This window comes from Enhydra lutris, unplaced genomic scaffold (genome assembly GCF_002288905.1).
Source record: "Enhydra lutris kenyoni isolate GAN:26980312 unplaced genomic scaffold, ASM228890v2 scaffoldscaffold4, whole genome shotgun sequence".
Taxonomy (NCBI): Eukaryota; Metazoa; Chordata; class Mammalia; order Carnivora; family Mustelidae; genus Enhydra; species Enhydra lutris.
In genome coordinates, this window is record NW_019154088.1 from 19,610,682 (window position 1) to 19,636,443 (window position 25,762).

Consider the following 25,762-nt stretch of genomic DNA (forward strand, 5'->3'; position numbering starts at 1 on the left):
ATTTTATTTATTTGTTTGACAGAGAGAGACCATGAGAGAGAGAGAGAACATAAGCAGTTGGAGTGGGAGAGGGAGAAGTAGGCTTCCCACAGAGCGGGGAGTCCGTCCCAGGACCCTGGGATCATGATCAAAGGCAGATGCTTAATGACTGAGCCACTCAGGTGCCCAGAGTGGTAACTGAGAAAGATATATCCTGAAGATACCTCATAAGCTTAGTATCTTAAGTTGGAAGTATCAAGTGGACATTTACCAAACTTAGTAATAACAACAATGATAATAATTTGATTAAAAAAAAAAAAACCCGAAAAAATCCAGGGTAATTGCTAAACCAGATGAGATGCCAAGTAGAACAGGTGGAAGCCAGACCTGTCTCGGGCAGTTACACAAAATGCCTGCAGTTTAACGTCTGCATCAGTACAGTTCTGTTAATTTGCTTGTTATTGGACCCAGGTGGCTGCTAGTCAGGTCAGGAGCTGACCCCTGCGGTGAACCTTCCTTTCTTCTTAGGGGATGAAAACATGTAAAAGGATCCATAAACTGTTACTGGTTTGAGGAGGAAAATATATTTGTTTAAATATTAAGTTGGGAAAACTTGGGAGAAAGGAGTAGTAAAAGAAATATATCCAGACTTTGAAGTACTGGGTATTTTGTAGCCAAGAAAAATTGAGCCAAATCACAGTCTAAGGATTATTCCTTGTTCACATAGGAACATTTTATGAAACAAATGATCCATATTTACAGCTAGAACTTACAGAAATACCTTATTTTTACTTTGCACATTTTGTGGGATTTATTCAAACTATCTTTCATAGGAACAATTCTGTACCTGGAAAAAGGCTGCTTGTTGAGCTTTACCTCATTTAGGAAAGATTCACACGGTGAAGAAATGACAAAGGTCTTTTCCTATAATGAGACCCTCGTGACCACCCTTGCCAGTCAGTGGGTGACATATCCCACCATGATTTGGAGTTTTTTATAGAAACATTTTAAAAAAGCTGCATTTTTTCCTTTAAAAGGACCTTTCCAAAAAAAATTTTAGAACAAAACCCATGTTTTTGTTTTTGTTTCATTTTTTGTTTTTGTTTTTGTTTTTTTTCTAGTGGCAACTGGCCACTCCTTACTGGGGGAGTATGTTAATATCCCCCCTTATTAATATTGAGTCAGAAGATAGTGTTCTGTACAATTTACAGTAAAACAGATGTGTCTTAAACATAATGTGCTTAAGCAAAGTACTCTAGTAGCAATAATTTGAAAGTCACTGATGGGAAAAATTTTATTTTGGCACACATGAGTTCTTTCCTCCTAAAACTTAGTTATGAGAAATTCTAAATTTTACCAAATGGATGTTTTATAGATTTGAATTTTATATTCCCTCCTCCTCCTATTTTTCCCAGTTGATTTTGTTTTTCAGCAACAAAAAATAAAAGGTAAGGATATTGAATGATCATAGACAAGGGTAGTGTGTAGTAGATGGCCAAAGAATATACAACAGCTGGAAATTACATTTCACTCAACCTAAAAATAGATCGAAGTAGGTGGAGATGACTTAATATTTGAAATGTGTATGTTCTTTCTCTCTATAGCTTTAAGGAAAAGTGGAAATCACTCCTGACTATACTGCATAGCAAAAATTTAGTGATTTCCTATACTGCAAATCATGGCACTACCATTCCGGAAGGACTTAGAAAAGTACAAGGATCTAGATGAAGATGAGCTCCTTGGGAATCTATCAGAAACAGAACTGAAACAACTGGAGACTGTTCTGGATGACCTTGACCCTGAGGTAGGTGGTAATGAGATAACTTCAGACCCTTTGAAACTAAATAACTTCCTTTGAGCAGTTATCTTTCTCATGACTTTTCTCTGGCACTCTCCGCCCCCACCATTCTCTCTTTATCCAGATGAACTTTTTCCCTCTTCTCAGTTCCCCCACTTCTGCCCCCTCAGCTCCACTGACATGCCTGTTCTGAACTACTTTCACCAGCACCCTTATTCTCAAGTTTATGAAGTCTGTCCTGGAAGAAATTTTTTCTCTGGTGCCTAGGTGGTTCTGTTGGTTAAGAGTCTGCCTTCTCCTCAGGTCATGACCCCTGGGTCCTCGGATCAAGCCCCACATCAGCTCCCTGCTCAGTAGGGAATCTTCTCCTCTCTCCTCCTGCTCTTGTGCTCTCTCTTGCTCTCTCTCTTTCTCCCTCTCAAATAATGTCTTAAAAAAAAAAAGAAAAAATTTTTTCTCTCTGGGCAGGGAGGAACATTTTTGAAGCAGATGATTAGCTCTTTGATGTCTGCCAACCCCTGTGCCTCTTCAGAGCTTCTATACTATGATGGCCCTGTGTAGAGTGTCTCTCGAAGGTTCTTTGTGACCTTAAATCTAACTGTACCTTTCTGAAACATGCTGACCAAATTGAGTAAGTTTCTAGCCCTTAGTAGACTAGATCTAAGTACACAGCAATATTGCAATCTATGTGGAGCAGATAGATCTGAATATATGTATAAATGTTTTAATTTGCGTAGTGGGTGTTATTCGTCTTATAAGTTACACGGGGCTAAGGTAGAGCCCCTTGACTTCTGAACTGTTATTCCCTGGTAGGTACATGGGGAGGGGGTTAGTCATTGAAGGCAGAGCCCAAAGGTTATGGCTGCTTAACTTGAAGGTAAGGGTTGTTTGCTAGGCTTCTTTTTACTACATGTTTCTTTATGTTGAGACATTGATTTTTAGTGCCTTTTAAGAATGAGGCAGAGGTTGTTCTATAAAATTGTTCTTGTTATTACAACACATTTCCTGCTGGCATGTGTTTAAATTTTTATTGAGAATTAACTCTTTTTCTCAGCATTACTTGAGCACTTCAATAATGTGTCTATGCAGATCAAAACCCTTAACCATAATTGTTATCACAAGGAAAAGTTTGTGGTACTCCTGAGTCTGGGGGATAACTCAGGATAACAGTATTGTTTTGATCATGTCACGGCAATATCTTCTACAGGCAGTTCACCCTGTTAGACCTGTTGGAATCAAGTGATTGTACAACTGGCAGGAGTGTTAAGTGCTCACCTAGCCCAGTGTTTCTTAACCTTGACACGATTGACATTTGGGGGCTTGAATTATTCTTTGTTATGGCGGTTATCCTGTGTCTTTAAGTTATCCTGTATCCTGATCTCTACTCATTACATGCCAATAGCACAGTCCCCTGCTTAAAAATGGGCCTGGGACTTTGTTTTAATTAGCTAGGGTAAGATTACAGACATGGAGAAATAGTTTAATTCTTAGTTTCCAAAAGCAGGAAGCACACAGGGCCGCCCGGGAAAGCACCTGGATTGGTCAGGAAGCAGAAGCAGCAAGGGGCCCAGAACCTTTCTTATGGTTTCCAAGGGAAGGAATGGGTGGGACATGGTTGGCAAGTTTGAGCAAGTTTAGTATTGGATAATTTGAGTAATTTCAGTGGGCTTTGGGCCAGAGGAGTAGTCTCCAGTTGTCTAGTTAACTAGTTCTGGATGATTCAGGGTGTGTCTGCAGGGGATATTGGCTTGGTGTGAGAGAGAGAAAGGATGTGGTTGGGGTTTGAGCTCTGGATTGGTTAGTTTTCATATGGAAAGCACACTGTTGGGTAGGGGCAGGGAGAGTTGTTTGCTATCTCTAGGAATTAGGTAGCCCAAGGAGGGGTAGTCTTTCTAACATTAGCAAGGCTCCCAGAGGCAAAGAATCATGAAATCCAAAAAATAAAAAACGTGATTAATACTTCCTCTCCTTACTTCTGACAACCAAAAATATTTCTGGACATTGGCAGTTGTCCCCTATTGGGAGCACCTTGGTTGAGAAACACTGGGTTAGCACTTGCCCTCTGTTTTACAGATGGAAAACAAAAGTTGGGTGACTTGCCTCAATTACTGCAGTTAGAGAAAGAACTGAGACCAGATCCCTTATTGCCTCATTGCTCCTGGCAAAGTCTAGTGGTCCTTCTGTTCAGCTGCAGTGAGGCCCCTGTTAATGCGTGCTCTATGCTATACGTGTGAAAAAGCCCATGGTTTATATTTTCTTGTTTGCAAAACTGTGGCCTGCTCTTATATGGGGAGGCTTGAGTTCTAACTTTTAGATGTATTTTTCCAGCTCCCCAACCCCAGTTGCAACTCCCCCAACCTCAGATACTATTAGTTGAAACTAGAAGAACAATGATGTTTATTGACAACATGCCACTTGTTGGGTAAAATTTGGGGGAAGAGTACCAGTGAAAGATGAGGTAAGAAAAGAGAACAAGGGTAGTAGCAGCTACTCCAGGCAGAGAAACCCCTCTGGAACTTACAAAGTCTCAGAAGATAAGGAAGAGAAGAGTGGACAGAGGTTGTATATGATTCCTTGTTGTGTTTTGGAGGGCCACTTTATTTTCCTTATGCTGCATTCAGTATATTTACTTGCCAATTTACTGCATTTTCTCAAAACACCCATCTCTAAAGACAGCCAGCTAGCCAGCCTAGGCAAAAGCTTTTTTTTTTTCCCCCCATTTCCAAGGCTTGGAATATATAATTACAACAAAATTCTATGAGGGAGAAACCTGTACTTCTTAGTGGCAGTCATTTTAATGAGATCTTTACCTGTTTCTTGAGTAATTATGATCTATTAACTTGACTAAAGTATACTTCCAATAACCCTACAAAGCCAGTTACCTGTCATTTATTTTGTGTTCAGAGACTGTATTTAAGGAACCATGATTCCAGATGACGTATCACTCAAAACTTCCATGTTTTGCATGGGCTTGAGCATACCTGGGAATAGTGCAACTCCCTCACTACCACAGTGAATAGTGCAACTCCCTTACTACCACAGTGAAAGAGCAGTATGCATTATTGACTGGGATGGAGAGTAACTTTGATTAATTTGCCTTAATGAGCATTTTTCCTTAAAAGTATTCTCAGGGGCGCCGGGGTGGCTCAGTCAGTTGAGCATCTGCCTTTGGCTCAGGTCATGATCTTGAGGTCCTGGGATGGAGCCCCGCATCAGACTCCCTGCTCAGTGGGTAGTCTGCTTCTCTATCTCCCCCTCCCCCTGTTTGTGCTCTCTCTTTCTTTCTAAAAAATAAAATCTTAAAAAAAAAAAAGTATTCTCAAGTCTTTATTGAGTAAATATTTGGGGAGCAACTAATAGATTCTGGTACTATGCTAGGCTTAGGAATATAAGAGTAAGCAAAACAAATGTGGTCTTTGCCCTCATGATGCAGGCTGGGAGGAATGGGAGGGGGTTGGCATTAATCGAATAATCATGCCATATTAATATAAGAGCATATAATGGTAGGTCAGGAAAAGCTTTCTTTGAGGAAATGGAGCTGCAGTCTTAAAAACAAGTAGTAAGGGGCACGTAGGTGGCTCAATTAAGTGTCTGCCTTTGACTCATGTCATGATCCCCTGGTTCTGGGATCAAGCCCCAAGTCAGGCATCCTGCTCAGCAGGGAGTGTGCTTGTCTCTCTCACTCAGACTCTCCCTCTTGCTGATGTTCTTGCTCTCTCTCAAATGAATAAATAAAAAAATCTTTTTCAAAAATGAGTAGCAAAAAATGGTGGACAGAGCTTTCTAGAGAAGGCTTCTGGTAGAAGGAAGTATGTCACAGGCACAGGGGAGGAACAAGGGCTAGAGTGGCTAGAATGGGGAGAGTATGTGAGGTGAGGCTAGAGAAACATCATGGAGTGTGAGACTGAGGTATGAAGAGTATCAGACAACTGAGCTGGGGAGACCATTTGAGAAGCTAAGGTAATATTCCATGCCAGCTTGATCATAGTTTGGATCAAAATAATGGTGTTGGAGATAGAGGAAGGTAAACAGATGAATAAGCTTTTTAGGAAGTAAATGGGTAGAACTTGATGGTTCATTGGGAGTGGATTCTTCAAGTGTAGCTCCCTTTTTCGAAGTTGGTAGGTAGAAATCTTGTTTCTTTATTTATGTCCCCATATACAATTTTGTGTTACAAAAAACGTTTTTAGTGTAGGGTTAGGAACAGACCTTCTTTGTGTTTCATATTTATAGGTGAGCTTTCTGTGTAATGCCTACCGTTAGAGGAAAACACAAAGGTGGATTTTATGAAAATTACTATGGATCTCAGCAAATGGCCATAATCGAAGTGCTATATTTTCTAGTTATAAAATGTACATTCCCTATTATTATCTATGTAAGATCTCCCTTTATAATGAAAATTATAACATCCATAAGATTCAGCATTATTGCCAACTTTGGGATATGTTACAAAAGAAGGTGGCCCTTTTGTGTGACTTCTCAGGCTGCCTTCAATTTCCAAAGCAAAGGAATATCTAGGAATAGTGAGACAAAGCCATATTACCACTTTTGCCTTTCACTGAGCATAAGGATGGAGCTCATGTTGTCTAATCACTGCTTGTTATTCCTGGACTTAGTAAAAATTCAGAAAATTTTCTTGTAAGAGACAACTTTAGTCTATCATCTCACCCCCTTCCCCACTCTGAGTCCCTCCATGCACTCAAAAAGACTGTACCCACAGGGAAACCCGGGGATGTAGCTCCTGCTATGACTACCGAGGCATGCCTTGGTGCATGAATAGCAATGACAGTGGTTGCTGCAAATACATCCTAGTACTGACGTGTACATACATGCTTGAAGAAGTTGAACCTTTCACATTGTGTTTAGACACAAACAAGTGAACATTAATGTCCTGATAGCTTACTATACAGCATACATGGTTTTATATGAAAAAGTCTTTACTGTGAAATAGTAATCTATGAAGGAATACAATGTATATATCATTTAAAATTCTTGTGTAATAGAATTATTTTCCATATATGCATATATGCTGAGCAGTTAGTAGTCATTAAGAAAACTTTTTTTTATTACCATCTAGGACATTTAAAAAATAAAGGGTGTTTCCTTCTAGTAGAGTACTTCTGGAGAAAATGTGTATGTGCTTATTTTAATAACGTGATTGAATTCTACCTAATGAAAAACTTTGTGTGAGACACTTTTACATTGCTACCCTAAAATCCTCTAACGAGGTGTTTAGTGTCTGTATCACATTCCAGTCTGTAATTCTTTCTTAAATGGGTAATCTATGGAAGCATATAGTATTGGCATTCTTGGTGGTCATAATGGCTGATTCGTTCTCTTTGGCAGAATGCCCTTCTGCCTGCAGGGTTCCGGCAGAAGAACCAGACATCAAAGTCCGCCACGGGGCCATTTGATAGAGAACACCTCCTTTCATACCTGGAGAAGGAAGCATTGGAGCATAAGGACAGGGAAGACTATGTGCCCTACACTGGAGAAAAGAAAGGTAAACACAGAACTTTGAAGTCATTTTTTGGTAGCACTTGATTTTTCTTTCTTTTTTTTTTTTTAAAAGATTTTCTTTATTTATTTGACAGAGAGAGAGAGAGAGATCACAAGTAGGCAGAGAGGCAGGCAGAGAGAGAGAGGGAGAAGCAGGCTCCCCGCTGAGCAGAAAGCCCGATGTGGGGCTCGATCCCAGGACCCTGGGATCATGACCTGAGCCGAAGGCAGAGGCTTTAACCCACTGAGCCACCCAGGCGCCCCTTGATTTTTCTTTTTATAGGTAGGGTAAGTCTGGAAAAATAATATTTGTAGAGATGCCTCATTAGTAGCTTTAAAGACGGGACGCTGTTGACTGTTGACTTAAAAAGTTGTTAGGTAATTTGGCAGTTCATTTGCATTTTTCATCAACTTGGCCAATAAGTTCCTTTTTAATGATTTGTAAGTGAGGTTTTATAATACAGTGATTTTATATAGCACTCTAGTTCTCTACTGTAATAAATTTAAAAGTGTGCTGAGGTAAAATTTTAAATTCAGTAGTGTATTTCAGAATGCAAATGACGACAAAACACTTCTCTGTTTCAACTCCTCTCTCTAAGGATACGTGCCATCAAATAATTCAGGCCATTTTCTTTTTCTTTTCTTTTCTTTTTTTTTTTAAGATTTTATTTATTTATTTGACAGTAGAGATCACAAGTAGGCTGAGAGGTAGGCAGAGACAGGAAGGGAAGCAGGCTCCCTGCTAAGCAGAGAGCCCGTTGCAGGGCTCGATCCCAGGACCCTGAGATCAAGACCTGAGCCAAAGGCAGAGGCTTTAACTCACTGAGCCACCCAGGCGCCCCAAGCCATATTTTCAAAGACCCTTTTTTTTCCCCCAAAAAAACTTTATTTATTTATTTGACAGACAGAGATCACAAGTAGGCAGAGAGGCAGGCACAGAGAGAGAGAGGAGGAAGCAGGCTCCCCACCGAGCAGAGAGCCCGATGCGGGACTCGATCCCAGGACCCTAAGATCATGACCTGAGCCGAAGGCAGAGGCTTAACCCACTGAGCCACTCAGGCACCCTCAAAGACCCTTTTTAAAGGGTATCCTACAGCCTTCCTTAGTAATTCATAGCTATAGTTGTCATCGCTTCATAACCGTTACTTTCAGGAAAGTTTTCTAGTCTAGGTCCCTCCCACTGCAGAGTTAGACCTTAGGCAAACCGACTGGAGACCAAGTACAGATATATATCTTAAAGTTCTCTATATAACACAATGTGAAGTAGGTTAAGTTTCTCCACTTTCAATACAGATTGGCTTAAGAAGCCACAGTGTACTTGCACTCTCTTGTTGAGGGTGTGGAACATTAGGGAATGATGGCAGCAGTTGCAAGATCTGAAGATGAGCTCTTCCAGGGATTGTTTTTACATCTGAATCCTTAGTAGTCCAGACCAGAAGAAGGATAAGAGCGTAGTGCTTTCTCCTGGTAAGGCTTTAGCGTTTAACTTAGGAAGGAAGCCCTTCTCAAGAATTAGTCTGTTACATGGCTACCCTTTAGTGGCAAGGGAGGCTGGAAAATTCATTTTAGCATTCTGGTCTCTGTAATAGCAGAAGGCTAGCAAATGACTTTTGAGTAGGTAATTCATGAGGTCTGCATTAAGCCTTTTAAAAAATTATCTGTCGGGGCACCTGGGTGGCTCAGTGGGTTAGGCCGCTGCCTTCGGCTCAGGTCATGATCTCAGAGTCCTGGGATCGAGCCCTGCGTCAGGCTCTCTGCTCAGTGGGGAGCCTGCTTCCTCCTCTCTCTCTCTCTGCCTGCCTCTCTGCCTGCTTGTGATCTCTCTGTCAAATAAATAAATAAAATCTTTAAAAAAAAAAAATTATCTGTCATCCCCAGTTCCTCTGCTCTTTCACTAGACCCCACTTCCCCCTTATCTGTAATTCAGCACACTACTGTAGCTATTTGTATTAGAGTTCCCCAGAGAAATAGAAGCAGAACCAGAAGCCTGTGTTGAGGAGAGGATGAGATTTATTGTAAGGAATTGGCTTGTGTGATTATGGAGGCTTACTAAATCTGAAATCTATAGGATAGGCCAGCAGGGTGGAGACCTAGGGAAGAGTTGCAGTTCAAGTCCAAAGGTAGTCTGCCAGCACAATTCCTTCTTCTCAGAGGAGATCAGTCTTTGTTCTGTTAAGGTCTTCAGCTGATTGGATGAGGCCCACCACATATGACTTTACTTGAAGTCCACTGATTCAAATGTCAGTCTCATCTAAAATACGCCTTCCCAGAAACACCCAGAATGATATTTGACCAATTATCTGGGCACCATGCCCAACCACATTGGCTCATAAAGTTAACCATGTTACTACTGTTCGAGATGGGAGTGTTTTGTCCCTCAGATGTCTACGGCCAGAAAAAAGGATTAAGAACCAATTAATGCATAGTTTGAAGTATGGAGAATCACAGAGATGAGTAAAAGCATCAGTTCTTTGTTTTTTACAGAAACAACTATTGGTTATGTTTTCATCTGAACAGCCATACCTACAATAACACAGTATTTATAGCTTCAGTCCTGTTTATATAGGAAAACATAGTTTTATGAGAATAAATATTGATTACCTTTAACTATTATGTGTGTTTCAGGTAAACTCAAGGGGTATAGTTATGGAGATAGAAGCAGAGGAAAAGATGTGAGAAAAAGATGTCAGGAAAAAATGTGGAATTTGAGGACAAGAAGAGAAAATAAGAGATGTGAAAGAGCTGAGTTTGTCCTGGGCTGACCCAGGAAGCTTTCCAGTATACTCTTGTTTCATAATCTCCAGTTGCCTAGGGAAAGATCTTGGAGGATTAGAGGACGTAGGAAAGAAGGTAGAGAAGAGTTGTGGAAAACAAAAAATTATCAGAGGGGAGAAATGATAGAGGTGAGGAATATGAGTGAAAAGTCAAAAAACACTATCTTCAACTGGAGTGTAATAACTTTTGTTTCCTTTTTTAACTTTTTTTTTAATTTAAATTTTATTTTTATTTCTTTTTAAACATATAATATATTTTTATCCCCAGGGGTACAGGTCTGTGAATCGCCAGGTTTACACACTTCACAGCACTCACCATAGCACATACCCTCCCCAATGTCCATAACCCCACTCCAGCCTCCCAACCCCCCTCCCCCCATCAACCCTCAGTTTGTTTTGTGAGATTGAGAGTCACTTATGGTTTGTCTCCCTCCCAATCCCATCTTGTTTCATTTACTCTTCTCCTACCCCCTTAACCCCCCATGTTGCATCTTCTCTCCCTCATATCAGGGAGATCATATGATAGTTGTCTTTCTCCGATTGACTTATTTCGCTAAGCATGATACCCTCTAGTTCCATCCACGTCGTCGCAAATGGCAAGATTTCATTTCTTTTGATGGCTGCATGGTATTCCATTGTGTATATATACCACATCTTCTTTATCCATTCGTCTGTTGATGGACATCTAGGTTCTTTCCATAGTTTGGCTATTGTAGACATTGCTGCTATAAACATTCGGGTGCATGTGCCCCTTCGAATCACTACGTTTGTATCTTTAGGATAAATACCCAGCAGTGCAATTGCTGGGTCATAGGGTAGTTCTATTTTCAACATTTTGAGGAACCTCCATGCTGTTTTCCAGAGTGGTTGCACCAGCTTGCATTCCCACCAACAGTGTAGGAGGGTTCCCCTTTCTCCGCATCCTCGCCAGCATCTGTCATTTCCTGACTTGTTAATTTTAGCCATTCTGACTGGTGTGAGGTGATATCTCATTGTGGTTTTGATTTGTATTTCCCTGATGCCGAGTGATGTGGAGCACTTTTTCATGTGTCTGTTGGCCATGTGGATGTCTTCTTTGCAGAAATCTCTGTTCATGTCCTCTGCCCATTTCTTGATTGGATTATTTGTTCTTTGGGTGTTGAGTTTGCTAATTTCTTTATAGATTTTGGACACTAGCCCTTTATCTGATATGTCGTTTGCAAATATCTTCTCCCATTCTGTCAGTTGTCTTTTGGTTTTGTTAACTGTTTCCTTTGCTGTGCAAAAGCTTTTGATCTTGATAAAATCCCAATAGTTCATTTTTGCCCTTGCTTCCCTTGCCTTTAGCGATGTTCCTAGGAAGATGTTGCTGCGGCTGAGGTCGAAGAGGTTGCTGCCTGTGTTCTCCTCAAGGATTTTGATGGATTCCTTTCTCACATTGAGGTCCTTCAACCATTTTGAGTCTATTTTCGTGTGTGGTGTAAGGAAATGATCCAGTTTCATTTTTCTGCATGTGGCTGTCCAATTTTCCCAACACCATTTGTTGAAGAGGCTGTCTTTTTTCCATTGGACATTCTTTCCTGGTTTGTCGAAGATTAGTTGACCATAGAGTTGAGGGTCTATTTCTGGGCTCTCTATTCTGTTCCATTGATCTATATGTCTGTTTTTGTGCCAGTACCATGCTGTCTTGATGATGACAGCTTTGTAATAGAGCTTGAGGTCCGGAATTATGATGCCACCAACTTTGGCTTTCTTTTTCAATATTCCTCTGGCTATTCGAGGTCTTTTCTGGTTCCATATAAATTTTAGGATTATTTGTTCCATTTCTTTAAAAAAAATGGATGGTACTTTGATAGGAATTGCATTAAATGTGTAGATTACTTTGGGTAGCATAGACATTTTCACAATATTTATTCTTCCAATCCAGGAGCATGGAACGTTTTTCCATTTCTTTGTGTCTTCCTCAATTTCTTTCATGAGTACTTTATAGTTTTCTGAGTATAGATTCTTAGTCTCTTTGGTTAGGTTTATTCCTAGGTATCTTATAGTTTTGGGTGCAATTGTATTGACTCCTTAATTTCTCTTTCTTCTGTCTTGCTGTTGGTGTAGAGAAATGCAACTGATTTCTTTGCGTTGATTTTATATCCTGACACTTTACTGAATTCCTGTACAAGTTCTAGCAGTTTTGGAGTGGAGTCTTTTGGGTTTTCCACATATAGTATCATATCATCTGCGAAGAGTGAGAGTTTGACTTCTTCTTTGCCGATATGGATGCCTTTAATTTCCTTTTGTTGTCTGATTGCTGAGGCTAGGACTTCTAGTACTATGTTGAATAGCAGTGGTGAAATGGACATCCCTGCCGTGTTCCTGACCTTAGCGGAAAAGCTTTCAGTTTTTCTCCATTGAGAATGATATTTGCGGTGGGTTTTTCATAGATGGCTTTGATAATATTGAGGTATGTGCCCTCTATCCCTACACTTTGAAGAGTTTTGATCAGGAAGGGATGCTGTACTTTGTCAAATGTCTTTTCAGCATCTATTGAGAGTATCATATGGTTCTTGTTCTTTCTTTTATTAATGTGTTGTATCACATTGATTGATTTGCGGATGTTGAACCAACCTTGCAGCCCTGGAATAAATCCCACTTGGTCATGGTGAATAATCCTTTTAATGTACTGTTGAATCCTATTGGCTAGTATTTTGGCGAGAATTTTTGTATCTGTGTTCATCAAGGATATTGGTCTGTAGTTCTCTTTTTTGATGGGATCCTTGTCTGGTTTTGGGATCAAGGTGATGCTGGCCTCATAAAATGAGTTTGGAAGTTTTCCTTCCATTTCTATTTTTTGGAACAGTTTCAGGAGAATAGGAATTAGTTCTTCTTTAAATGTTTGGTAGAATTCCCCCGGGAAGCCATCTGGCCCTGGGCTTTTGTTTGTTTGGAGATTTTTGATGACTGTTTCAATCTCCTTACTGGTTATGGGTCTGTTCAGGCTTTCTATTTCTTCCTGGTTCAGTTGTGGTAGTTTATATGTCTCTAGGAATGCATCCATTTCTTCCAGATTGTCAAATTTGTTGGCGTAGAGTTGCTCATAGTATGTTCTTATAATTGTCTGTATTTCTTTGGTGTTCGTTGTGATCTATCCTCTTTCATTCATGATTTTATTTATTTGGGTCCTTTCTCTTTTCTTTTTGATAAGTCTGGCCAGGGGTTTATCGATCTTATTAATTCTTTCAAAGAACCAGCTCCTAGTTTCGTTGATTTGTTCTATTGTTTTTTTGGTTTCTATTTCATTGATTTCTGCTCTGATCTTTATGATTTCTCTTCTCCTGCTGGGTTTAGGGTTTCTTTCTTGTTCTTTCTCCAGCTCCTTTAGGTGTAGGGTTAGGTTGAGTACCTGAGACCTTTCTTGTTTCTTGAGAAAGGCTTGTACCGCTATATATTTTCCTCTCAGGACTGCCTTTGTTGTGTCCCACAGATTTTGAACCGTTGTGTTTTCATTATCATTTGTTTCCATGAATTTTTTCAATTCTTCTTTAATTTCCTGGTTGACCCATTCATTCTTTAGAAGGATGCTGTTTAGTCTCCATGTATTTGGGTTCTTTCCAAATTTCCTCTTGTGATTGAGTTCTAGCTTCAGAGCGTTGTGGTCTGAAAATATGCAGGGAACGATCCCAATCTTTTGATACCGGTTGAGACCTGATTTAGGACCGAGGATGTGATCTATTCTGGAGAATGTTCCATGTGCACTAGAGAAGAATGTGTATTCTGTTGCTTTGGGATGAAATGTTCTGAATATATCTGTGATGTCCATCTGGTCCAGTGTGTCATTTAAGGCCTTGATTTCCTTGTTGATCTTTTGCTTGGATGATCTGTCCATTTCAGTGAGGGGAGTGTTAAAGTCCCCTACGATTATTGTATTATTGTCGATGTGTTTCTTTGATTTTGTTATTAATTGGTTTATATAGTTGGCTGCTCCCATGTTAGGGGCATAGATATTTAAAATTGTTAGATCTTCTTGTTGGACAGTTCCTTTGAGTATGATATAGTGTCCTTCCTCATCTCTTATTATAGTCTTTGGCTTAAAATCTAATTGATCTGATATAAGGATTGCCACTCCTGCTTTTTTCTGATGTCCATTAGCATGGTAAATTCTTTTCCACCCCCTCACTTTAAATCTGGAGGTGTCTTCAGGTTTAAGATGAGTTTCTTGTAGGCAACATATAGATGGGTTTTGTTTTTTTATCCATTCTGATACCCTGTGTCTTTTGATTGGGGCATTTAGCCCATTAACATTCAGGGTAAGTATTGAGAGATATGAATTTAGTGCCATTGTATTGCCTGTAAGGTGACTGTTATTGTATATTGTCTCTGTTTCTTTCTGATCTACTACTTTTAGGGTCTCTCTTTGCTTAGAGGACCCCTTTCAATATTTCCTGTAGAGCTGGTTTGGTATTTGCAAATTCTTTCAGTTTTTGTTTGTCCTGGAAGCTTTTAATCTCTCCTTCTATTTTCAATGATAGCCTAGCTGGATATAGTATTCTTGGCTGCATGTTTTTCTCGTTTAGTACTCTGAATATATCATGCCAGCTCTTTCTGGCCTGCCAGGTCTCTGTGGATAAGTCTGCTGCCAATCTAATATTTTTACCATTGTACGTTACAGACTTCTTTTCCCGGGCTGCTTTCAGGATCTTCTCTTTGTCACTAAGACTTGTAAATTTTACTATTAGGTGACGGGGTGTGGACCTATTCTTATTGATTTTGAGGGGGGTTCTCTGAACCTCCTGGATTTTGATGCTTGTTCCCTTTGCCATATTGGGGAAATTCTCTCCAATAATTCTCTCCAATATACCTTCTGCTCCCCTCTCTGTTTCCTCTTCTTCTGGAATCCCAATTATTCTAATGTTGTTTCGTCTTATGGTGTCACTTATCTCTCGAATTCTCCCCTCGTGGTCCAGTAGCTGTTTGTCCCTCTTTTGCTCAGCTTCTTTATTCTCTGTCATTTGGTCTTCTATATCGCTAATTCTTTCTTCTGCCTCATTCATCCTAGCAGTGAGAGCCTCTATTTTTTATTGCACCTCATTAATAGCTTTTTTGATTTCAACTTGGTTAGATTTTAGTTCTTTTATTTCTCCAGAAAGGGCTTTTATGTCTCCCGAGAGGGTTTCTCTAATATCTTCCATGCCTTTTTCGAGCCCAGCTAGAACCTTGAGAATCATCATTCTGAACTCTAGATCTGACATATTACCAATGTCTGTATTGATTAGGTCCCTAGCCTTTGGTACTGCCTCTTGTTCTTTTTTTTGTGGTGAATTTTTCCGCCTTGTCATTTTGTCCAGATAAGAGTATATGAAGGAGCAAGTAAAATACTAGAAGGGTGTCAACAACCCCAGGAAAATATGCTTTAACCAAATCAGAAGAGATCCCAAATCGTGAGGGGGAAGAAAGGGAATAAAAAGAGGTTCAGAAAGAAAAAAAAAAAGAAATGAAACAATTAAAAGAAGAAAATGAATAAAGAAAAAATATAAAAAGGAAAAAATGTATTAGATAAACTAGTTAAAAAACGTTAAAAAAGAAAAGGGTAAAAGTTTTAAAACTTTAGCAGAAGAAGAGAAAAAAATTGAAAAAAAAAATTAACTGCAAGGCTAAAGAATCATGGGGAGAAAGCCGTGAGCTCCGGCTTTGCTTTCTCCTCCTCTGCAATTCCGCTGCTCTCCTTGGTATTGAAAGTGCACTCCTTGGTAGGTGAACTTGGGTCCTGGCTGGATTTCTTGTTGATCTTCTGGGGGAGGGGCCTGTTGTAGTGATTCTCAAGTGTCTTTGCCCCAGGCGGAGTTGCACCGCCCTTACCAGGGGCCGGGCTGAGTAATCTGCTCGGGTTTGCTTTCGGGAGCTTTTGTTCCCTGAGCGCTTTCTGTAGAGTTCTGGAGGACAGGAAGATGGCGGCCTCCCGTTCTCTGGCCCAGAGGAGCCAAGAGCCCCGGGCCCCACTCCTCAGTGCGCCCTCAGAGAACAGCGCCCAATTACTCCCTTCACCCTGGCCTCCGGCTGCGCTCCGAGGTGACCAAGCCTGCCACCGGTTCAAGGTAACCCCGAGTTTAGAGCTCACTCCTCCGCTCTGTCTCTGTAGCCGGCTTCCCCGTTCTAATACCTGTAAGCTCTGCGACACTCAGACACCCCCGATCCTTCTGTGACCCTGTGGGACCTGAGGCCACGCTGACCCTGCGCTGGCTTCACCCCGGTTAAGCCTCTGGAGCGATGTCCCTCAGCGGAACAGACTTTTAAAAGTCCCGATTCTGTGCTCCGTTGCTCTGCTGCTTGCCGGGAGCCGGCCCCTCCCCCCATGGTCTATCTTCCCGTCGCTTTGAATTCACTTCTCCGCCAGTCCTACCTTTCAGAAAGTGGTTGATTTTCTGTTTCTAGAATTGCAGTTCTTCTCTTCGATCTCCCATTGGATTTGTAGGTGTTTGCAATCTTTAGATAAGCTATCTAGCTGATCTCCCGCTACCTGAAGTAGTCTCAGCCTGCTACTTCTCCGCCATCTTGACTCCAACCAACCTCCTTTTTTAACTTTTTAAAATTTTATCTTATTAGGTTTTGGATGGGTATGAAATAAACAGAAATAGTTGGGTTAAAAAGCAGGTAATTTTGCATTCATAATCCGTGGGGGGGGTTTGGGGGTTTTTTGTTTGTTTTTTAAGATTTTTGAGAGAGAGAGAGAGAAAGTGCATGTGTCCTCATGCATGCACGTACTCATACGTGTGAGGGGAGAGGGAGAATCTCAAGCAGGCTCCCTGCTGGCTCAGAATCTGAAGCAGAGCTCAATCTCGTGACCCCGATATCATGCCCTGAGCCAAACTTAAGAGACACCTAACCAACTGAGCCACCCAGGTACCCCTTAGTGTTTTCTTTTTATAATACATTGAGTATTTGGGGGGCATCTGGGGGGCTTATTCTTTTAGGGTCTGACTTCAGCTCGTGTCATGACCTCAGGGTCCTGGGATCAAGTCCTGTGTTGGGCTCTGTGTGCAGCAAGGAGTCTGCTTGTCCCTCTCTCCCTACCCCCACTCACGCTTGCTCACTCATTCTCTGTCTCAAATAAATACGTAAAGTCTTTTTAAAAAAAAATACATTCAGTATTTTTACTGTTTCTTCTAGCTGTGTATGTTTGTTAAATACTGTTTATGGGCAGCTATGATCAGTGGCTAAGACTGGCATTTTTAAAAATAATGAACTTTATTTTGAAGCATAACACTCTTAAAAGCAAATGCACAAATCAGAAGGATATAGCTCAGTGGATTATATAGTGAGCACCTACATAGCCGTGTAGTCACTACCTGGCTTCTTCCTACTCACTTTTCCCTTCTGAGAGGTAATCATCATCTGAGCTTCTAATACAGTAAATTAGTTCTGCCTATTTTGAAAATTTCTGTAAAAGGAACCATACAGTCTGAGTATCTGCTTTGCCTACTATCAGCAGTCCCACTGATGGAAGCAAATGCCACCACCCTAGATGGGATGGGTCAAGCCATAAAAGCCTTACAGTGCCTTAGACCCCAAGAGGCACAAACTCGTCTTCAGCAGTTGGAAAACTTTGGTTGTAGAGCTCTACTTTGAACTAGAGCTCAAAGCCAGCTCTCATGTTCTCAAATCCAGCCTCGACTCCAGCCTTCAGTCAGTTAGCTTTGCTTATCCTTTGTCACTAATATGTCTTCCTTTCTTTGGGTTTCATCCTCAAGCTCTTGATCACATTCCGGAAGATTCTGACAATAATTCACCCACAGCTTATTAGCATACCTCCCAGTTGAGCTAAATGTGAATCCCCTCCTTAGCTCTGAAAATCCCAAAGCTTGTTTTTTTGTTTTGTTTTTTTTCAGTGCCTCTCCTATGATTTTTTACCCTGAACACCTTCATTGAGCCCCAAATTTCTTAACTTACTACATAGGAGATAGCCTTTCAGATTGAGGATGCATTCTAGGCAGTAGAGGTTCTCCTAGTTCTTTGTAAAAAAGTTGGCAAACCTGTTAAGAAACAAAAGCATGCACTTTTTTGGTGTACTTGGACTCGTTAGATCTTATAAGATGTGCCATTAGTCTCTCAATTTTTTTTTTTTTGTCACACTAGGATGACATGTTGCAGAGTTGAGTACCAGTAACAGGTGCCAGGGCGTTTTAGCAAAGTCATTCAGCTCCAGGTTGTATGCCAAAATCACATAGTGATCTCACATTGTAAATTATTGTCACATGGTTAACACTGTCAAAAAAATTATTACTCAGTTTTTTGTATTTTATTTTATTATTATTTTTTTAATATTTTATTTATTTATTTGACAGAGATCACAAGTAGGCAGAGAGGCAGACAGAGAGAGAGAGAGAGAGAGAGAGAGAGAGGGAAGCAGGCTCCCGGCTGAGCAGAGAGCCCGATGCGGGACTCAATCCCAGGACCCTGAGATCATGACCTGAGCCGAAGGCAGCGGCTTAACCCACTGAGCCACCCAGGCGCCCCTGTATTTTATTTTTTAAGTAGGCTCCACACCCAGCATGGAGTCCAGTGTGGGGCTTGAACTCATGACTCTGAGATCAAAACCTGAGCTGAGATCAAGAGTCTGATGCTTAACTGCCTGAGCCACCCAAGAGTCCCACCAGGGTTTTTTTTTTTAAGCCAAGAATTGGGAACCACTAAAATGATTATCCAGTCATTAAAGTTGACTACTTTTTCATACTCTGAGATTAATTAAATGATTAATTATACTTGTTGTTCACCTAAAAGACACACCTTCTTTGTGGAGCTAAAATTACACAGGATTGGTGTGACAGAAGGGAATCCATAAAACTGAAAATTGGACATTTTGGGATTTTTTTCCTTTTGGCCATGAACAAAAACTATACTCACGCCAAATTTTGTCTTTCTAGACCACCTCAAGATGTTTTAAAAAAGATACGACAGACTAAGAAGGACGCTTGAGAGTTGGATTTATAGATAAACAAGTAATTGCATTTTGTGATTTGTGAAATGATTATAATTGTCTATTTTACAGAATTTAAAGTGTATCAACATCCGTGAAGGGGGAATTAATCCTAATGAAGTGAACTTCAAGGCATTTTGTCTTAGGTGCATTTGGGGAACATTTTGTCCAACACTAGTAAATGTTCTGCTTTTAATACTGTAGTTTATTAGCAAAAAGAAGGTAAGGCATAGCTGACAAAAGATGTATTAAAGATTGTTTTTAAGTGCATCATGTATAGTAGAATTCACAGGATGCATCTGTTAAGTTCATCGAAGTCGAATAAGCTCTTGCTAGGTCTGATATGGTATCAAGAGTCTGGGCAAGTATTAAAAAGATCTTTCTTAGGAGTCTACTATTTTCAAAATGTTGAGAAACTAAGTATGTAAGAAAGTCAAAACAATGTAATTCCAACATACATCCCTTGTATTTGAAAATAAAATATTAAAATATTTGGGAGATTTTTATCTCTTTTTCCTTGAAATTTTACAGAATATGTAACTGCAGTAGAGACCAAGACAAGGGTGAAGGAGAGCATTCATCCAGTTCTTTCTCCCTCTTGAGAATGGTGAAAATGCACAGTGCTGACTGTTTAGCTGGTGATTGTTTCCCATCGTATTTTTATATATCTTGAATATTCTGTCTCCAAGACAGAGAAGGCATAGATCCTTGCCATGAATTTGACACTTGGAGAAATAATTTGCCCTAGTCTTTAATATTTTTTACTGCCTCTCATTTTGCTTTTCGTTGCCAGGAGTCTTCCTCTGCATTTCTGATATCACACTTCACCCTTAACCTAGCCTAAGTTTTCCCCCCCGAGCGTCCCTTATTTCATTGAAAGACCGGAGCCAGGCTGCATGCACCGTGTCCACTATACTCAGGTGCACCAGAGAGTTCCTTTTGAGCCACTGGCTCACCCACATGAGGCTCCTCCCTTCCTTGCCAAGCCTCCTGTTTTCCCTGTTGGCCCTCAGAGTAGAGTCATTTATGCCTTTTCCCACGCCCCCCCCTTCCCCTCCCGGGGAAGAGAATGCCCTTGGGTTTCTTTCCCACAAATGCTATAGGCCCTACCTTACCCCGCTTATTACTGAAGGCAAATTTAACCAGATTATTTTAAACTAAAAACTTCTCATACACTTTCCAAGTTATTCACAATTATATTGGCTTTCCAGAAAACTTAACTGTATTCACTCTTACACTAAAGGAAGCTTCCCTCACCTTGCTGAATACATGATTTCTTTGAGAAAAGGCAGGCGTCATCCCTTAGTAAACCAGAAAGATCGTGATTATAACCTGCCTAAATCAGCAGGATTATGTAACTGCCAGTGGGCAGTTGGTTTTCACTAAATTCAAGATGTAGATGGGATCTTATTTTTCTGTTCATGTCTTATGAGTCTAAATGTACCTTATATGGACCTCCAAAGAGTGGTTTTCTCTGGCACTGAAGCTGGTGTTTGAAAGGAGCTCTTTAAGTTAGCAGTGCAGATGCTGGGTCTCCTTTTCAGACCTCCCACTGTGTCTTTTTAACAATTCACTCACTATCTCTTTGGGGTAAGGAGTTAACCAGATGGACCATTCATCACTCATGTTAAGACCTCGTTTTATGGGAAACTTTCCCTAGATAACCATATCCAGGGCCTGGATATTCCTTTCTAACATTTTTGTATATGATTTACATACTATTCAATACTAGTATTAATTATTCTGGAATCATATACTGTGAGGCTCTCCTACTAGTTTCTATTCGTTTAGGATTGGCAGATACTCTTGATGAATTGACCATTTGTCATTATAAAGTGATCTTCTTTGCTCCTGGTAAAATATTCTTTACTCTGAAATCACACTAATATTAATACAGCCAATCTTTTCATTAGTGCTAGGATGTTATATCTTTTTTGTTGTCCCATCAGTTCTTCTCTTTTTCCTCCTTTTTATTTTGTATCTTCCATGTCCGTATTTAACTTTAGAACCCATGAAATAGAATAACTTTTAATATCCTTACCTGCTAATTTTACATCTGCCATTGCTCAGTTATGATAGACTATTTTTCCTTCCTTATGGATTGAATTTTCCTGCTACTTACCATAGTGGTCATTTTTTTATTTTATTGGATTCAGACATGAATTTTAACTTGTTGGGTACTAGATATTTTGGTATCCCTGTAAATATCCTTGAGTTTCATTCTGGAACATGATTAAGTGACTTAGAAACAGTTTGATTTTTAGTGTCTTATTTTTACGACTTGTTGGGTGGGACTGGAGCAGTGCTCGTTCTAGGGCTAATTTTTGTTCCACTAGACAAGACCCTTCTGAGTTCCCTCCCCAGGGCCCTGTGATTTATGAGGTTTCTCAGTCTGGCTGCTGGGAACAGGTCTTACTCCCAGCTCTGCATGAGCACAGGCACTATTACCTGGCATCTTCTCAGGTGTGTTTTCCTTGGCCCCAGGTAGTTTCCTCACACATAAGCCAAGTAGTACTCTGCTGAGGATGAAAAGGTAGCCCTCTGCAGAGCTCCAGAACTCCAGAGCTTCATCTCTGTAACTCTGTCCTCTCTGGTATGCTGTTCTGCAGATGCCAGCTGCTTTGGTCTTTCTGTCAGCTCTGGCTCCTAGTTCAGAACATTTCCCAGGCCCTGCCTGGGTTCCCATTCCCTTGTGCTGTGGCTGGACACTTTTCTCTAGGCAGGAAGCTGAGCGGTCACAGGGCTCGCTTTGTTTCTCATCTTTCAGGGATCACTGTCCTAAGTTGCCTGATGATTATTAGTGTCTTGAAAACTTTCGTATAGTCTGCCCATTTTTGGGCTTCAGGCATATGGGTAAATCCTGTCTTTATAATTTCACTTTGGTCAGAAGTAGAAGTCTCCAGAATCATCTCTCCGCAAAGTAAAGATCTCTTACTTTCCTTATAGTGTCTTCTAGCTCATTATCTAGTATGCAGAAACTCACTAAACATTTGTTGAATAAATGAGCATTTATCGGTGATCATATTACAGTATTAAGCAGCTATCATGTGTCATTGGATGAAAGCAAAAATGCCTTTCCAGGATTAGTCAATCTTTCATTCTTTAGTTTGGTTGATTGGAGGTTGGTTTGCATCTGGTCAAAAGGCATATCCCCAAGCCCCTTGGACATTAAAGTGGCCTAATTACCTCATTTCTGTTTTGGAACAGGTAGCTTACAAACAAACAAACAAACAGTAAAATTAGCTAGGGCCTTCCACCTCTGTAGAAATGAAATAAATAAGAGCCATCTCTGTTTCTTGTTACTATACCTTTTATATGCTCAGCAAGGCTGAAGCTATGACTAAGATAATTCTTAGCATTTGTGGTACCTGTAACTTGGTATCATAGCAAAAGAGATGAGGACTAGTGAAGAAAGGTCTGGCAATAAAATTGTTAACATGGTTAGCAATATCTCTTACTGATTTTGTGACAATAACAAGAGTCTTGGCAAGGTTTTCCTTCCCTGCTGCTCCCCCTTGGCACAAACAGGAGTTTGGCTCAGTGCCATGCATTTAAATTGCTATTATATGAATTCTTATCTTGGTTTCTTTTATTTCCTTAGCTGTCATTGGTAGTTGCATAAACATTACTGAACTATTTTAATATTCTTAGCAACCAGGAGTCATAACCCTTTTTTTGTTTGTTTTGTTCCATTTGAGGTGGGGGGGGGAACATGTCATATCATACTTGTCTGACAGATTTTTTTCTGATCTAGTCATTGTTTATTTTCTTATTTTGCTTCAATATAAAGAATTGTAGTTTCAATTTTTAAAAAAATTCCAGTTTCGGACTTTGCTATGTTAAACAAGGAAATTAATGTCATTTAGATTGAGTGCTGTCTACTGAAGGACAAAAATGAGCAGTTATTTCCTCACACATTTATATTATTTCAAATAAATGCACATATTTAAAGTTATAAGTCAGGGCTTTTTGACCATAGTTCAAGGAGATGGAAATTAAATTAGACTAGTCCAGGGTAACTCATCCTAATCTTTTCAGAACTCTAATTATACAGATTAGTAGTTATTAATTTGAGTAGGTAATTATCAGAATCACCTAGGGAGCTTTTTTAAAAATAACCATGCCTAGCCTATTTCCATTCTTGAGTTTAAGAACCACTAACAAAGATACCTGGGACTATATAGTTTTCAGTCTTCTTGGTTTGTTAGTTTGTTTTGGAAAACTCCATCTCTGTTTCTGTCACACACACATATGCAAGAAATTCCAGGAGAAATATAAGAGTATTAAGAATGAGAATGTAAGAATAAAGAATTAATGTGTATCTATTATGTTTGTTATATACCAATTCCTTTGTATATGTTAAGTCATTTTACCAGAATGAGATGGAGATTTCTTTAAAGAAATAATCTGTGTTTTGAAAAAACACAAAAGAATCAAGATGATCATACTAAAGTATGATACTAATAAGCTCAATAGTTTTATGTAAAAGCAATACCAAATTTGTGGTGCACTTCCTTACTGTCTGCAGAAACACCCCCGAACAAAACACCTCTGCATCTGACAGAAGCCTAACATTTCACTCATCCTGTGAGATATTGAGGGCGCAAATCAAACTAACCATTATAAAGGTCTGTTATATTTGTTGATGTCTCATAGTCATTAAGATTTTTAGCTTAAATCTAACTGATAAAAGACTTAATTAGGGCACACGTTTAGAAAGGGATTTTCTGGTATATGGGATCAGTCTAGCATTTTGCTAATGATGTACTTCTCAGAAAACAGCTGGTTTTGGTTAAGAAGCCCAAACCTGCTGTCTCACTTAATATATCCTAGAACATTATCTTTTTTCTTTACATTTTAGGGGGTGAATATAAATTCACTTGGGAAGACAGAAAACCTATATTTGATATATCAGCCCCTTCATGGTTTTTTGAAATCTTTATTAAGATGCAGTCCATACCATAACACTACCCATTTGGAGTATACAATTTAATGGTTTTTAGTATATTGCAGAGTTGTGCAAATGTCACCACAGTCTTCAGGTTAGAACATCTTCATCACCCAAAAACAAATCATGTACCTACCCATTAGCAGTCAGTCTCACTCACTCACTAGCGGCCAATTCCTCACTCTATTTCTAGCCACTGATCTACTTTCTGTCTCTTTAAATTTGCCTGTCTGGACATTTTGTATAAATAAATTAATGCAATCTGTATTTATGATGAGCTTTTTTCATTTAGCAAAATATTTTGGGGTTTCACCCCTGTTGTGGCATGTATCAGTGTTTCGTTTCTTTTTATGGCTGAATCATATGTCATTGTATGAATAAATGTCATAAGTTGGTGGACATTTGGATCGTTTCACTTTTTAGCTATTATGGATAATGCTGCTGTGAATATTTGTGTACAAGTTGTTGTGTAGACACATGTTTTCATTTCTCTTAGGTGTCTGCTTAGGAATAGAATTACTGGGTCACATGTTAACTATGTTTAACAATTTGAAGAGCTGCCAAACTGTTCCAAAGTGGCTGCACCATTTTATATTCCCATCAGCAGTATATTACGGTTCCAGTTTCTCCACATCCTTGTCACTTGTCTGTCCTTTTGAATGTAGTCATACTAGTAGGTGTGAAGTGATAATGTGTTGTGGTTTTGATTTGCATTTCCCCAATGACTAATGACATTAAACTTTTTTTTTTTCATGTGCTGTTAGACATCTGTGTATCTTCTTTGGAGAAATGTCTGTTCAAATCTTTTGCCCATTTTGAAATTAGGTTTTTAAAAATTATTTTGCTAGGTCCTTTGAGAACAGGGAAACAAAAGCAAAAATAAAGTATTGAGACCACATCAAAATAAAAAGCTTCTGCACAACAAAGGAACAATATAATTAAAAGGCAACCTACTGAATGGGAGAAGATATTTGCAAATGATCTATCTGATGAAGGGTTAGTATCCAAAGTATAGAAAGAACTCACACATCTGAACACCCCAAAACCAAACACTTAATTAGAAAATGGGCAGAAGACATGAACAGACATTTCTCCAAAGAAGACATATAGCTGGCCAACAGACACATGAAAACATGCTCAACATCACTCATCATCAGGGAAATGCAAATTAAAACTACAGTTTTATCACCTCATACCTGTCAGAATGGCTAAAATCAAAAACAAGAATCAAGTGTTGGCAAGGATGTGGAGAAAAAGGAACCGTCTTGCACTGTTGGTGGGAATGCAAACTGGTGTAGCATTATGAGTATGAGGGTTCCTCAAAAAGTTAAAAATAGAACTACCCTATGATCTAGCAATCACACTACTAGTTATTTACCCAAAGAATACAAAAACACGAATTCAAAGGAATATATCCACACTTAAGTTTATAGCAGCATTATGTACAATAGCCCAAGTGTCCATCAGTAGATGAATGGATAAAGCAGATCTCTCTCTCTCTCTCTCTCTCTCACACACACACAAATATTACTCAGCCATAAAAAAGAATGATATTTTGCCATTTGCAATGACTTGGATGGAGTTAGAGTATAATGCTAAGTGAAATAAGTCAGTCAAAGACAAATGCCGTACGATATCACTCATATGTGGAATTTAAGAAACAGAACAGTTGAAAAAGAAGAAAAAAGCAGACAAACCACGAAAAAGATTCTTAACTATAGAGAACAGACTAATTAACGATTACCAGAAGGGAGGTGGGTAGGGGCATGGGTAAAATAGGTGATGAGGATTAAGTAACGCACTTGTTATGATGAGCACTGAGT

At 39.6% G+C, this 25,762-nt stretch overlaps 1 protein-coding gene across 1 annotated transcript in view; it reads left to right on the forward strand.

The window, feature by feature from the left end:
* The window catches only part of LOC111160149 (tropomodulin 3), an 83,763-nt gene that overhangs the window by 30,880 nt on the left and 27,121 nt on the right, over positions 1 to 25,762 (forward strand). The window contains exons 2-3 of the mRNA XM_022523020.1: positions 1,584 to 1,783; positions 7,124 to 7,280. Coding sequence (XP_022378728.1) covers positions 1,658 to 1,783; positions 7,124 to 7,280 — 283 coding nt within the window. The 5' untranslated portion in view covers positions 1,584 to 1,657. The remainder of the gene's footprint in view (positions 1 to 1,583; positions 1,784 to 7,123; positions 7,281 to 25,762) is intronic.